Genomic DNA, 15,538 nt, shown 5'->3' with positions numbered 1-15,538 from the left:
GTTTTGAGCAGTATATCAAGAACTGGCCTATTCTGATGACAGTTTGTGAACAATCTTCATCTACTTGCATATTAAAGTTATACCAGCAAGAATTAGTCTTTATGCAGAAAACTATGATTTAAATCAAGCCTTACTGACTAGTGATTTAAATCATGATTTAAATTGTGATTTAAATCAGTTTGATTTAAATCAAATCCACCCTGGGGTGGAGTGAACTGCAGTTTTTCGTTACTGAGATTCGGTAACAGATTCAACCTGGGCAAGGCAGACAACCTATGTGCAGCCTGAAGGTGTCTGTGCATTTCTGAGTAGGGTTGCCAGCCTCCAGGTAGCGGCTGGAGATCTCCTAGAATTACAACTGGTCTCCAAGCCACAGAGATCAGTTCACCTGGAGAAAATGGCTACTTTTGGGGTGAACTCTATGGAATTATGCCATGCCAAGGTCCTTTCCCTCCCCAAATCCCACTTTCTCCAGGTTTCTCCGGGTTTCACCTCCCAGATCTCCAGGAATTTCCCAACTTGGAGCTGGCAACCCTATTACTGAGAGAAATATTGAGTCTGGTTTAGTCAGGCAAACTGTATGGAAGCCTGAGGGGATTCTCATTGTAGTTTATTTGGGCAACTTGTGTGGAAGCCTGGACTGTGTGCGTCTGTGAGAGAACTTTCATTCTGTCTGAAGCAGGCAAACTGTGTGTGCACCTGAGAGAGAAAGTTTGTATATATCTGTGTGACTGAGCCTATGAAGAGAAACTTTAAGAACTGATAACTATCTTTGGAACCATCAAGCTTAATTATCAGTATAAAATCGATACGCTTCTTGTAAAAATAAACGTTCATTTTTTTTAATCCCAGAGTATCTGTTATTCCTATATCCCATTCGGATCCTCAGGGCCACCTAAACCCATGAAGAAGCCTGACGCTTGGGCACGCTATTAAAGGGGAAATTTAAATTATTTTGGAATATAATTCTTGGGGGCAGCAATCTACCCAGAGGGTGTAAGAGAAGGGTTAAAGGCAAAATTTAACTGAAAAAGAAAGGAGTTCAAAATAACGGCCCATAGCATTACCAAAATAAGTATATTAATACAATTTAAAAAAAAAATTGGGAGCTCTTAATAATCTGAGGCCCTAACCTGTAATTTCTTTAGTTTGAGCACAAGTCTGGCTCTGGCTTTGGGCTTGTGTTTCTCGAGCAGCAGCTTCTCTTTTCATGCCACATGGCAAATCACATCTGAAACAGGAGATTCTCCAAAAGTGTTTACTTCGTGGCATGGAGGTCTGCCTTTAGGCATGCCAATGGTAAGTCTGTGAAGCCTGGCCAGCATTTAGAAAAACAGCCAACAAACGTGTTATTGTAGTAATATTCCTTCGACATTTCAGATTTGGGAGCAGTGAGGGTATTTTTATACTTGAAGTGCTTGTTTTTATATAAAGTACGCTAATTTAAATCTGCCCTTGATTGTTTACAGACAAGACAATAGCATAGATTCTACTTCTTCTTTGAAGGAAGATAACAAAGTGGAGGGGTTGGACCCAAAACAAGGTAAGGATTAAGGAAAGTCAGAGTGTTGTCTTTAAATTAAGGAACCTGAATAACAGTAGTTTGATATTATCTCAATAGAGAAAAATGTTTTGAGGCATCTGCTCAGTACCACACTGTAGATCATGTGTATAGTAATGCAGGGTGACGTATTAACTCATTTGCATAATAAAATTGACTTTCAGATATTAAAAGCTACTTGTTCATCTGTGTGGCTTCTGTGCAGGCATATGTTGGGGATTGTGCACATGCAGGCCAACCATGAAGAAGATTTCCAGAGCTTTCTAAAAGACTAGGACCACCTCTCCTCCTTTTGGTGCTTTCCTGCCCAAAACATCACATGACCAAGAAGAGGGGCAGTATTCCCCCAGTTCTCTTTTTGCCGCCACAGAGAGAGATTCCATTGCTATTCTCTGCTTTTCCCTCACCTCATCCTTGAAGCTAAGGAGAATTATTTCTTTTAAAAGTCTTTAACCCTCAATAGACATTCAAGTGAAGAATACACCTACATTTAAGAAGAAAAGTTTCTGTCTTTCCCTTTGTTATTATGGCTCAAGAGAGGCTTCTTCCAGATCCTGGAAAATACCAGCTTGATTAAAGGCTCCTGTAGTGTATGTGATGAGTCTGTTCCTTTAATCTGGAGCGGGACTGCCCTAGTCCATGCTAGGATTTAAAAGGAAAAAAAAGTAGTGGCTGTTAACTGTGGCTTCACAGAGAGACACTGCATTCTTCAGTCCCGATAGACAACACTCTGTGGAGAAGGACAGGCTTGTTGTTGAATCCTTTACATTTGTTTATCCTTATTGATGATTTACACTATAAGAGAAAGTAAAAATTTAGCGGTCTGCCTTCTCCACTACTCACAGTTTCCTGAGAATTCGTTTTCACATCTGTGTTGCTTTATAGGCTCAAAACCCAATGTCTTCTCCACCTCACCTGTCTTCCTGTTAACTGAACTATTCAGTATTCCCCCTGAGACTGAAAAAGCTTGTTATTTTTGAGTGTTCCTTATTTGCTAAGGAGGACAGGTGGAAAAGTCTATTTTAGGTCCAGGTCATCTAATTTTGTGTGTTGTAGACTTTCCAGTTGTGCTTGGCTGTCTTATTCACACATCTCTCTACCCTTCCTGCAGAGAATCTCTCTGCTGTTAGGGATGCAAACTGCTGGTGGCAGAATTCCAACACCTTGGATGTTTGTAAAATGCTCGACAACTAGAGTATCCCGCTTGAGGCTGCGATAAAGTTTCCTTTGCCTTTTCAGTTTTAGTCGATCCACATTTTGCTAGGATTGTTCAGTGTTTTCACTTTTACAAGTAGGATATCTCACCTGAGGCTGCAAAAAGTCTCAGGTGTCTTGCACTTCTAAGTGAATAAGAGTCTCTACTGAGTTACTAGAAGGACTTGGACCTTTCTTCTTGTGCTATTGACTATTTTTGGAACTCAAGCGCTGTAAACTTTCTTCTCCTTACTGGTTCTCCAAAGACATTTAAAGTAGGGGTGTAAACCATTGTTAACTTTTTGCACTTCCCTGGTGCTTAATTTTTAGCGTACAGCACTTCCACCTGTGGAATGAGGACACTGTGGATTTCTAACCTATGTCCCCCATCCCCATCCTCCATTCATAGAGTTTCGCAATGTTAATGCATCCAGTGCCCTGGCCAGAATTCCCTGCCAGGGACTGGCTTTCATCCCTCATGTCTCACATCACAGATAAGTGCAACCTTGTTTTATGTGAAAACTCCATGTTATTGGCATTTAGGAAGTGGGTGGGTTGTATTCTCATGTTGGAAGTTTTAATCGAGCACCACTGTCAGTGATGCCAATTTTCCTTTTGAGTATTTGTCCCTGGAATGAAACTCTTGGTTATCCTAGAGTATAAGAAATGGGACAAAGCAACTGGCATTTATTTATATTGAAAAGCTTATCACATCTGGCTGAGGGATGGGTGGTGGGTGAGGCTAGAGAGTAACATCACAATCCCAAGCAGAGTTATGCCCTTCTCAGCCCAATATCTTCAATTGACTTAGAAGGCTATAACCCTGCTTAGAATTTCACTGGAAGAGGTTCAGTCCCATCTATCCTCTCTTCCTCTTCTGTGGGCATTTACTAGTAGTGCAAGAGGAGCGGGTGAATCTTCCTTTTCCATGCCATCATCTATCTGCTTAGCTTCACTCTGGATCCAATTACATTATATTTATGCTGAGAAAGTTGGAACATTTCTGTTGGGGTGGTCATCATGATAGATTTGCTCTGCCCTATGTAAGTTGATGGTTCCTGTGGAAATCGGGTGTTATTTTATTGGCTGCCAAGACTGGCTCGTGCACCCATCCTTGCTCTTTGAAAAGCAGATTGGTTTAGTGGCCAAGAGTGCCTTCTGTCAGCAGCATCTGTTTTGCCAACTCTCTCCTTTCTTAGACTCAGCTAATCTGACCATGCTGATCCATGCTTCTGTAAACTCATGGCTGGATAACTTTAGTGAGCTGTATGTTGGGCTGTCCTTGAAGATAACCTGAAAGCTGTAGATGGTTCAGAATGCTGCAGCTTGATTATTGTCAGGTTTAGCTGATGGGAATCATATCTTGTCCATCTTAAAGCAGTTACATTGGCTGCCAGTTGTTTTCCACGTCTAAGGTGCTGGCTATGACCTTTAAAGTTCTTAATGATCTAAGATCCCCATATCTAAAGGACTGTCTCTTTCCGCATTTCCCTGTGCACTAAGTACAGTCTTCAGGCTTGCCGCATACTGGCAGGTCCCCTACTTAAGGTGGTCTGCCTGGCTTCAAGTATGGCCTGTTCTTTTTCCATTCTAGTTCCCACACTGAGGAATGGGCTCCCTGAGGAGAAGAGGGATACACCATAATTAGAAATCTTCAGGGGGTGCTGCAAAGCCATTTCATATGCCATGTCTTTTAATGGGGTATAAACTGCAGACATAGTTGTTGGGGGAGGAGGGTGTCTGGGATTGTATCATATTTGTTTTAGAGCATAATGTTTCAACTGTGACTTGAAAGTTGCCTTGAGCCACAAGGGAAGTCAGGACATGAATATTTTTTTAAAAATAAACAAACAATAATCAGATAAAATTCATTGTGAGCCCAGAAAGTTCCCGCCTCCTTCTCTTTTGAGAGGATGGCATAAAAATACCCCATATAAAAACAATACTGTTTTGATTGCAAGAAAGCACATCAATTTACGTCCTTGTCCACAAAATAGATTTGTGTAAATCTGTGTAAATAGTATGCTGGACTAGATAGACCACTGGTCTAATCTAGCAGGACTCTTACGTTCTTGCGAACAACAGGATCGTGGAAGATTTTACAGATATCCTTCATTAAGAGGAAGTGAAGCTAGTTGGGAAGACCGAGGTAATCATCCTTCCCTCATTTGTTGGCATCAAGCTGACACTCGCTGATTCAGATAAAAGCCTAGGGGTTATACTGGACCCAATATTACTACTGGAGATTAGGTTAAAGCTAATGCACTGTGTATAGGTATGCCCTTAAAGTCAAGTTGAAAGCTCTAGTTGATTCAAAGTGCCACAGCTTGGTTTACTATCCATCTCTATAAGAAGCATGCATATCATACTCATTCTACAGTCCGTCCGTTGGTTACCAGTTAGTAACTAGGTTCAGTTCAAAGTATTGGTTATCACCTACAAAGCCATTAATGGTCTTGGGACCAACATACCTGCAGGACCATCTCTCCCGCTATGCTGCTCCATAACAGCTTCACTCATCTGAGCAAAGTCTTCTGAGGGAACCAACCCACTAATGGGTAAGGATTGGCAACAGCCTGTACGTGTGCATTCTCTGCTATGGCTTCTGCTCCTGGGGAACAACCTACCAGGGGAGGTCAGAAGGCTCACAAACTTTGACCATTCTGCCAAATGTTCAAAACAGAAATGTTCAGGAGGACATTTTATGATGGAACAGGGCTGTAATTTATTGCACTGTTTAATGTATGTGTCACCTTGCTTTTACTGCACTGTAATCTAGGCATGTGCAGTTCGGGAATCCGATTCGGGAAAAATGCCCAAATTGGACCTGATCCGTAAAGATTCGGAAATCCCGAATCAAAGCTTTCTGAAGCATTCGTAATGCTTCGGAAAGCTTCGGGGCTGAGTTTAAAGGCCCCTGTCATTGCTTGCAAGCAGCAGCGGGGCCCTTTAAACATCTTTGGATTTCTATTCCGCCCTCCCCACGAAGGGCTCAGGGCAGATTACAACATATTAAAACACATCAATTTATACAGTTAAAAACCAGAAATAGATCAATAAAAACATAGTATATTATAACATATTTCACATATAAAAATATATATTCAGATATATATTTAGATAGCGAAAGTAATTAATTTGGATGGCAAAAGTAATTAATTTAGATATTTATGGTGAAAGTAATTAATAGGGAGAATTGGACTGCATAGAAATGCTTATCATAAGGTAACCAAGAGATAGTAGAACGCTGTGGCTTGGAGAAGCATACTGCTTGTTGAACTTTCTGGAATGACCTCTGCATTGACATGTTTCCTGCAGACTTCCTCTCTTCCTTCTGTGCTATCAGAAAGAATTGATGACTGTTGCAGGTGATTGCTTCTTTGTCCTTTTTATGACTTTATCAGGCACTGTTTCGTGATGGCTTTGGGCAATGGCAACACTAGTCAGGGTGTTCGCTTTTAAAGTGCTTTTGAAACTGTGTGGGCATAAATTGTCAAGCTTAGTAACTATTCTCCTTCCATGCTCAAATCTGTAATGTTTAAGATGAAAACTGCAAAAGCTGGTTGGCAGAAATGAGTACAAAGTGGTTAAGAAAGATAATTTAAGTGCCCGGAAATGAATTTCACAATTCCAAGTTGAGAGAATAAATATAAGTTCTCAAAATGAAAAAAGGTTAGAAACACCAATAGAGATTTTTATTACTATGTAAAATTAACGCTGCAAAAACGTGAAATGAAGCAGTTCGGCTAATTAAACATTTGTTGGGCCAGTAGGGCTTGATGATTATTGTGCCTTCTGTGAAGATTGATGAAACTGAAGAGAATCTAGGGGTTGTTTATGCTTTTAAGGTTAAGGCAACTTCCTGTTTCTACCAGAGAGGGATAAATGGTTTTCACCAAAAAATAGTTTTGTCTCATTCCCCCAGGTCAGTGTCCTTTTCATTTGGATCCGTTGCTCTTTGACAAAAAGAGATGAGTGCTCTGGAACATAACTTTTGAACTTTGAACCAGGGCTTAGTCAGAGAAATCTTTCTCTCTACAGAGAGATTCTGTTCAGTTGAACAATGTACTAAGTAAATATGGACTAGTGACCTGTAGCAAGGCAAAAGAATTTCCATTCCTTAATCCCATTGATTCCCATTTCTTTTGATCTTTCTCACACTTCGTTTCTGGCAAGTTAAAAGCACTCAGATAGGGTTTGGAGTTCATGCTTGCCTTTCTGTAGGTGGTACATAATGGAGAGTAAAATCCATACTTTGCAGATTAATGTTGGATGTTCTTTTTGATAACTGCTTCTCGAAGAACTATGACTGAAAGCTTGTATTTTGCCTAGATTTCTAATATGATTTTAAAAAAGCTATAAGAAATGAGAGACTGTGCCCATGACACTTAGATTTTTTTTCTAGCTGGACCATCTTCCTAATACATGAACTTAATATAATAACAACAACATTCGATTTATATACTGCCCTTCAGGTTGTCTTAACACCCACTCAGAGCTGTTTACAAATTATGTCATTATTATCCCCACAACAAAACACCCTGTGAGGTGGGTGGGGCTGAGAGAGCTCTGAGAGAGCTGTGACTGACCCAAGGTCACCCTGCTGCCTTCAAGTGGAGGAGTGGGGGATCAAACCCGGCTCTCCAGATTAGAGTCCTGCGCTCTTAACCACTACACCGTGAGTGCATTTTACAGTGGTAGTATTAGTTGAGTATTTATCTGGTTCCACTGAACCTGTGACATATTTAATAACTGTCTAAACTCTTACTTTATTACAGGAATTAAGAACGTAATTGGTGGTTAGGTTTACATGGATTCTGGCCATAGTCTTGGGTTTACATGAGCCAGACATGCTAGCTAAGCTATATTTGTGGGTATTTTTGGCATTGTGGTTGTACTGATGTTATCTTCAAAAATATGTTTATAGACTATAATGCCCTCTTTGCATATATTTCTAGATTTTAACACAGTGTCCCTTATGAAGCAGTTTACTTTCTGGTTCCTTTATAAAGGTGTACCTCCTACTTTGCAGGGAAAGAACATTTATTATACATTTCTCTTAGAGTTCAGTATTGATTTTTCTTTCCCCTCCAGATACCAGTTATATCATAAAAAGTCAAGGAAAATATGTTTTTCTAAAGATTTTCTTCTTTGCTCATAAACACAAGAACCAAGCCACACACAAACAAAGTTAAGGCTTTTCTTTCTTTAAAAGATTTAAAGCCAGGATAGAATTTCTAAAGCCTTTATTTTTTCCCTCCCCATTTCTGATTTAAGGCGGTGGGGACTGACTTCTGGCCGCAATCTTGCTTGAAATCATTTTGGAACCAACACAGATTAATTTCAGTAGTATGTTTTCTGTTGCTCAGCCTTTGTGCAGAACTTGGGGAGAATGGAAAGTATCCAGTATAAAGATCAAGCAAAGAATATTGCTTTTCATGTGCATGGAGAAGTTTTTAGTTCTTTACATTTTCCAAAAGAAATCCTCACATCTGTGTAGCCAGTCTTGTGTTACAGTGTGCAGTTATTGCCAAGGGCACTAAAATATTTAACAGGACAGCAATACACTTCTAGAATCTTTGTTTTCCGAAACTTTCATGATGAGCAGAGACTAGCACATGTTGGAAATTTTCTAGCTCTCAATGGGCATTCTCCTTACAAGGCCCCAAACTGATGAATAAACCTCTTGGAACTTCTTGCAGAGGTGAAATGCTACTCATTAGTAAGTTGAGGAAATATTTGCAAGAGCCAACAAAATCATCACTGCTGGTGGTCTAAAACAGACATGTAGCTTCCTAAAAGGTGTGTCATTGTGGTGGTATTGCAGATAGCTTGAGAGACTAGCATGGTAGCATAAATGTTTAGGATCATGGAGCCTTTTAATTACTGGTGGCAGGCCATTTTGGAAGATGTGTATATGACAAGCCGAAGGCATGGGTTTGGTCATCGGGTTCTCTTTCTTTCTTTGTCAATTTTCCTTTGTTGTCTCTCTCAATCCTCACTGTCTTGTTGGTCTGTCTCATTTTGCCTTATCTCCTCTTGTGATCTCTCCATCAGCAACATTCTCTATGCACTTTGTAAGGAATTATCCACAGCACTGTGGGTTGCAAGCTTGTGCTTTTGAAGCACATATTCAGCCCCATGTCCCTCTTCCATAGCACAACTTTATTTAATCAGGAAGCAGGCAAAGGGGGAGGGGGCTGTTGATGCATGCAATTGAAAGTCTTAGTGGAAATACACAGAGTTCCTTAATTCTTTATTGGAGCCCTTGTTTTTATATTTTTATGTTTGCTGTTTTTATTATTTGTTTTATTTTATATTTTATTTATATTTTTATGTTTGTTGTTTTTATTATTTGTTTTATTTTAACTTTAGAAGTGGCCTTAGGCAGGTCTTTGGAGAAGCGGCGTATACACTTTCTCAATAATCAAAAATGGTAGGACGAAACAAATATAGTGCTTGACTGCTGGGATGGAATGACATCTTTGGCTATTTCTGAGGGCAGTGGTTCCTGTAAAATTCCTTCAGAATGCAGAGCCAGTGGTTCTTTATTTTTCCAGAGTCTATATAAATTAGCAGATCAAGAAAAAGAAACAATGGTGGTTTTACTTGTTTTTTTGAAGTTGGCAAAGCTAGTGGAAACCAAATGAAACCCCAAGATTTCCAGGCCACCAGTTAACCAACTTTGACTTAAAAGTATCAAACATTCCTTGCTGTTTAAATCAGTAGGGTCACTTTATATGTAATCTAAACCGTAGTGTGAAACTGGTTTGTAGGGCAAATGCAAAGCATAGTTTCTAAGTTTGGTTGTAACAGCAGACAAACTTTTGCGTTAAACTGGAAGTAACTAATTGAATCTAACCATGCAGGGGGAATGATAGAGCATAAGGCATGGTTCCTATTACATATGAACTAGCATCCACTTCATAACAGAACCTTTACTGGAACTAAAATTACCCAGTGGTCAGGATCTGCAGTTCAGAGGCAGCTTTATATTGGTTTCCAGTATATCAGTGACTGTGGTGCTGATGAGCAATAGTAGCAGATCAATATTGCTTCCAGCCTTAGAGATTTGAAAGCAGAAGCTAGAGAAAAAAAACTGCTAATTCTGTAAAAGCACTCCAGTGAGAGAAAATATTTTGGACCGAAAGGAAAAAGGCTAATTAAAAAAACAGACTCCCTAAGAAAAAAAATGACTTAGTAAAGTATTGATAAAGCACGTAATTATTTCTAGGTGTTATGGTCTAGTGCTATCATTTTATTATCATTAATGGAATATAGGAGCTTGCAAATGAATGTACTGTTACTTTAGGCTTTTCTTCCAGCACAAACTGAAAGCTGTCTATATTTTAAACCACCCATCAATTTAAAACTGCAGTGTTTTCAGTCGTAATTGTGGCAGGCATCACTGACAATTGTTTGGTAGCCAAAATAGATAAAACAGACAAATGTAAATGTTTGGGCTAAGATTCTTAAGAGCAGTAAGCCAAAGCCATACTGAGATTACTTAGCTGCATTTTGTAGAAGAATATAATACTGTGAGCTACTGCAGTAAACTGAATAGAAGAATAGTTGTACATTTTATCTCTGTGCTTTTGCTAGACTGTGTGTAAAGAGTTGACCATTTTTCCCCTCCTTGGCTCTTAAAAACCACTGTATGTAAAGAATTGCCCAGAAAGCAGCATATTGATCTTTAGCAGAATAAACTACATGTCCTATAAGATTTACCAGTGGGTAAGCAATTTTTGTATTCAGCATTTTAATGTAAGTAATGAATTCAAAATTTTGTCTAGACTGGAACACTAAATGTAGGTAGAGTAGTACAAGGCATAGCAAATATTTACTTGTTTGAAATATTTATACTCCATACTTTCAACTGAAGGAGCTCGAGGCGGCTCGTAATCTGAAACATTAAAACAAAATGATTCATGATAAAAGTAATAAAAATACAAGAAATCATTAGAGAAAATTACAGCATTTTATTACAAAATACCAGAGCAGTAAAACAAAAAGCAACATACCGATGAGAAACTGTTTTGGCTTATGAATATTAGACCTATACTGTTTGGGAGTACAGCCTTCTGGTCTTCCTAGTCATATGTGGAACTTGAACCAGAAACTGTGGCAATGCTATACCTACGCCTCTTTCAGTTCAGTGATACTTTTCCCTGAGACTTCCTTGTATGGATTTCAACTGTGGGGCTGTGTTCTCAAGGAGAGATCCAGAATAGGGTGAAAGAAGTCTTTAGCTCCTTCCACTCAGCTTGTTTTGTCCACCAAAAACATTCCTGCTCATTCTCCTCTCTTCCATTTTATCCTTACAACAACTCTGTGAGTTAGGTAAAGCTGAGAATATGTGACGGGCCCAAGGTCTCCCAGCGAGCTTCCAAGGCAGAGTGGGGATTCAAACCTGGGTCTCCCACATCCTAGTCTTAAACTAACCACTACACCACATTTGGAATTTTTAAAAAATCCCCCTAAGGTTTTCTTTTCTTTCATTTATTCTACAAACCTAGGGCTTTTCTCAGGTTTATCTGTCTTGTTTGGCCATGGCCCTCATCTTTGGATATAAGAATCCACATATGAGGCCATGTTGAGAGTTAGATATATCAATATTGTTGATGATGATGAAGATCCCATTTCGAAAACAATGTTGCGTATGTTAAGAAATTGCAGAAAAAATGAAATTATTTGAGATAAGTATCTTTCCAATTAAGAACGGCTTTAATAAGTCTGGATTTTTTAGACACACAATTTGGACCAAAATGAAGAGCAATTTCCTTCTTTATTTCCTTAATGTAACCTTTTATATATTTCACTTTTATATATTTCCAATTAGAAATTGTATGTGACTGTTTCCATAAACTTAAAAGTGAATTAAAAGAGATTTATGCGCTCTCTCTCTTCTGAAACATGAGGATTGTCTAATGAAATTGATTGACAGTAAGTTCAATTGGGCTTCTTCACACAGTGCAGAATTATAGAATTTCTTCCTGCAAGAGGTCGTGATGGTCAATAGCTTAGATGTGTTTTTTAAAGCAGTAGAGAGATTCATGAAGGAAAATTCTTCCACTGATTTAACCATACCATAATAGCTATGAATGGAGTTTCCACACTGGGGATGAGGCATAGAAGACGGCTATCCTTATCATGTCCTGCTTGTTGCCAACTTCCTAAGGGCATCTAGCAGGCCATTGTGGAAGCAACATGCTGTGGGGGAGGGGGGGTCAATAAAAATTGGTCCCAGACACTAAATTTGGAGGCAGTTTTTACTGAATCAGTCCCAAGTATGACCTGTTGCTTCTACATTGTGCCAGGAATGACATCATTTCCAGTATGATGCAGGCATGTCCCCCCCAATGACAGCTCCATCCCCCTGCTTTCAGCCCCAGGGGATCTGACAACCCTAGATAAAAATATGATGAATGATTTTGCTAGTTCATTGCATTAAATTGTTTTGTTATGCAGTTATGCAGATAAACAGTGTTCATGAAGAACTTCCAAAGGGTAAGAGATCACGCATCTGTAGTAACTGAGGCTAAGAAGTCATAGACGTATTGCTACAAAATTAGAAGCAATGTCAGAGATTTGACTAGTTTCCTTGTATTTTTAAAATCAAAACATTCTAAAATCTGTGCTTCTAACTGAACAAAATATCTTTTCTAATTGTGCTTGAGATAATGTAAATGTAAACACTTCATTAAAAGTCTCTGTAAGACAACATCTATTGGTATATTGTGACCTACTTTTGTATTTTTGCTACAGTATATGTTAGGAGTATTTTTAAACGGCACTTTAGGAATTAAATTTACTTCTAAAATAATAAACAGAAGTCAGTCCCAGAGGCTCTCCACATCAACTTTCATTTTGTAATGCAGACGCGTCCTTATGATATAAAACCTTATGACATTTTAATTAGGAAAATAGATCATGCAATTCCATATGATGGAATAAATTTTCCTAGCACTGCAGCTTTGGTCTACTGCATGTTCTTCTAAATTGGAATAAAAATGCATTAAACTTGTCTAAATTAGATCAGCCTTAAAGTTGGGGAAGGGCAGGAAAGAGAGAAACTGTTGTTTTTAATTTATAGATGACCTTTCCTATACTCTAAATCTGTGCAAAGGAATATTTTTACGTCGATGCACTCTTTTGCACGTTGAAAAGCCATGTTTTTCAGGCTTCTGAATTTCTCCATTTGTTTTATTGATTCTGTGTTGCAGGCAAAGGAGAAGACAGCGATGTTCTCAGCATCAATGCAGATGCCTATGACAGTGATATCGAAGGCCCGTGCCATGAAGAAGAGAACCCCACTGTGCCTGAAAGGACTGTCAGAAGCGGAGATGGTCAGATAGATGACCTTCAGAAGGACATTGAGAAAAGTGTGAATGAGATCCTGGGGCTTGCAGAATCCTCGCCAAAGGAGACTAAGGCAGCAGCACTAGCAGTTCCTCCAACAGATGATGTTCACCCATCAGCACAGCAGCTGGAGCTGCTGGAGCTCGAGATGCGAGCCAGGGCTATTAAGGCCCTCATGAAAGCTGGAGATGTAAAAAAATAGCCTCTGGGCAATTTCATTTGCAAGATGTCTATATTTATTTTGATGGGTGTGATGTCAGCCCCCTTCAGTGCTAAAATGTATTTGGACTGAATTTGACATTCCTTGTTCAAACACTTTGAGTATCCTGACCCTTGGCTGAAACAGTTGACAGCACTTTGTCACTGCCATCAGTAAACTTCCTCCGTGGCTTACTTAGATTGTCTGGTTAACACTGTTTGACTCGGTTGGTTACTTTTTCTTCGTGCTAGCTTACTTCTGGATGTGAATTGTGAAATGATGACAACATGCCTCTCTGGCTAAATCTTGGTGCCTTACAGTAGAATTTCAAGAACAGCATGGGGCGTTTACCATGCCAGCTCTTTCTGTATGTCTTTCTAAGCCTTTGGGCAACTTCGCCTAGGAGATCAAGTGTAGAGAGAAGGGGGTGGAGGCACTGCCTGTGAAAAATGGAGAGGTATAGAGCATGTAAATTGAGAAAGCACTCTGGAATGCCTTATACCACAAGAGCAGACGCTGGAACTGAGTCACTCCATTGGTACAGCATCTAAGCAAGTTAGAAGTGGTGTATACTGCCTCTGACTGGGATAGTCCTAGGAAAAGGGCTAAGATTGAAACATTAGTCCCAGTGGCTGGGCCTCCTAAAGGGTTTGACCCCCTGGCTGCCGCTTGACCTTGTTGCATATGACACTGTCCATGGGCACTCATAATCTGTGTAGTTTGCACTTAAACTTGTTTCTTGTCTTCCTTAGTTAGCAACTTCTGTAAGTTGATGTGTTCATGTCTGATACCACTTCCTTTAGAAAGAACCTTTGATTGTTTGGGAGCACTTACCTGTGAGTCTGTGGATGCCCAGCTTCTGAATTAAATGATTAAAAATAACCGAGTTTCTGCTTTGGAAGACTGAAATGTGTGCTTAAGTTGTGGAATGAATATGGCTATGGATTATTTTTAAATTCAATACTGGGAAGATACAGAAGCACCTGATTCATTTCTGTGGTTGATTATTTCCTTCCAGACTGTTGTTTCATCAATTGTAGTGTTTTCTATCTTCTTTTTAAAAATACAAAAGGAGATATTTGTATCCATTTGGAATAGCTGAATTTATTTTTCACACCATCGTGTAATATGTTGCAGACCATGAAATGTCAGCATTCTGATGTTTTATAAAAGCCTCCTTACATCCATTATAAATATCACTTGCAGTTCTTTTCTTGTGTTTGCACAGCTTGCCAACACCCGTGATCTTGAAAAAGGGAAGGGGAAGAGAAAAGACAAATCAGTATTCATGTGATTTAAATCAGTACACATGAAGCTGCCTTATACTGAGTCAGACCGCTGGTCCATCAAGTCAACACTGTCTCCTCTGACTGGCAGTGGCTCTCCAGGGTCTCAGGCAGAGGTCCTTCACATCACTTGCCACCTGATTCTTTCAAATGGAGATGTTGGGATTGAATCCGGGACATGCTGCACACAAAGCAAATGCTGTGCCACTGAGTCACCGTCCCTCCCCAGTGTGACATGAATCAATAAAATTGATGTTGTTTTCTGACACATGCACAGGATATTTTAAAATATTGCTATGAGACTTGGAAGTCAAGAAGACCAGAGGAGATGCATCAAAAGGTAAGCAGGGTTTGCTCCCTCCTTTCCCTCTCAGAGTCTTTTTGAGCACAGCACAGGGCCCTGTGTGGGTGGTGTGCAACAGTGGAGGAGCATGCTTACTCATCTGAGCCTTGGTGGGTAGTTGCTGATTGAATAGCAGCTGCCCATTTTAAGTTTGTCCTCCTGGCTTTTTAAACTGGGGATAGAGCTAAGGGAACCAATAAGGCTGCATATGTGAAAAATATAATGAAGGGTGGAACTGGCATTGCACTGATTGACATTTGGGAACCATCAGCTGAGTGAGTTAAGTGAAGGAGACAACTGGAATGAGTGGGGAAATAGCCATGGCGGGGGGGAGATGGGGGACAATTAATGGGGCGGGGGAGAAATCTGGGAGGGAATTCCCTTTTGTGATTTTAGTATTTTGGTTTTCTGGTACTTTGGATCTCAGATTCCATTTCAGCTTGTAACTTGCCTATCTCTAGTCCCCTCCAGTAAGTACTCTGTTTCCACTCGCAGCTAACTAGATTATTACAGTCAAAATTAATTAACAATTCATATTGCAGCATTTGGTCTTGTATGCAAATAGAGTATCTTTTAAAGTTTTTACCTTCATCGAT

General features: G+C 39.6%; 1 protein-coding gene across 1 annotated transcript in view; it reads left to right on the top strand.

Moving 5' to 3' along the window:
• Window positions 1-14,495, top strand: part of CAAP1 (caspase activity and apoptosis inhibitor 1) — a 36,085-nt gene extending 21,590 nt beyond the window's left edge. Inside the window, exons 5-6 of the mRNA XM_054986852.1 lie at window positions 1,470-1,543; window positions 12,979-14,495. Coding sequence (XP_054842827.1) covers window positions 1,470-1,543; window positions 12,979-13,316 — 412 coding nt within the window. The 3' untranslated portion in view covers window positions 13,317-14,495. The remainder of the gene's footprint in view (window positions 1-1,469; window positions 1,544-12,978) is intronic.
• Window positions 14,496-15,538: the final 1,043 nt, after the last annotated feature.

This window comes from Eublepharis macularius, chromosome 8 (assembly GCF_028583425.1).
Source record: "Eublepharis macularius isolate TG4126 chromosome 8, MPM_Emac_v1.0, whole genome shotgun sequence".
NCBI lineage: Eukaryota > Metazoa > Chordata > Lepidosauria > Squamata > Eublepharidae > Eublepharis > Eublepharis macularius.
This window is presented reverse-complemented; position numbering and strand designations above follow the sequence as displayed.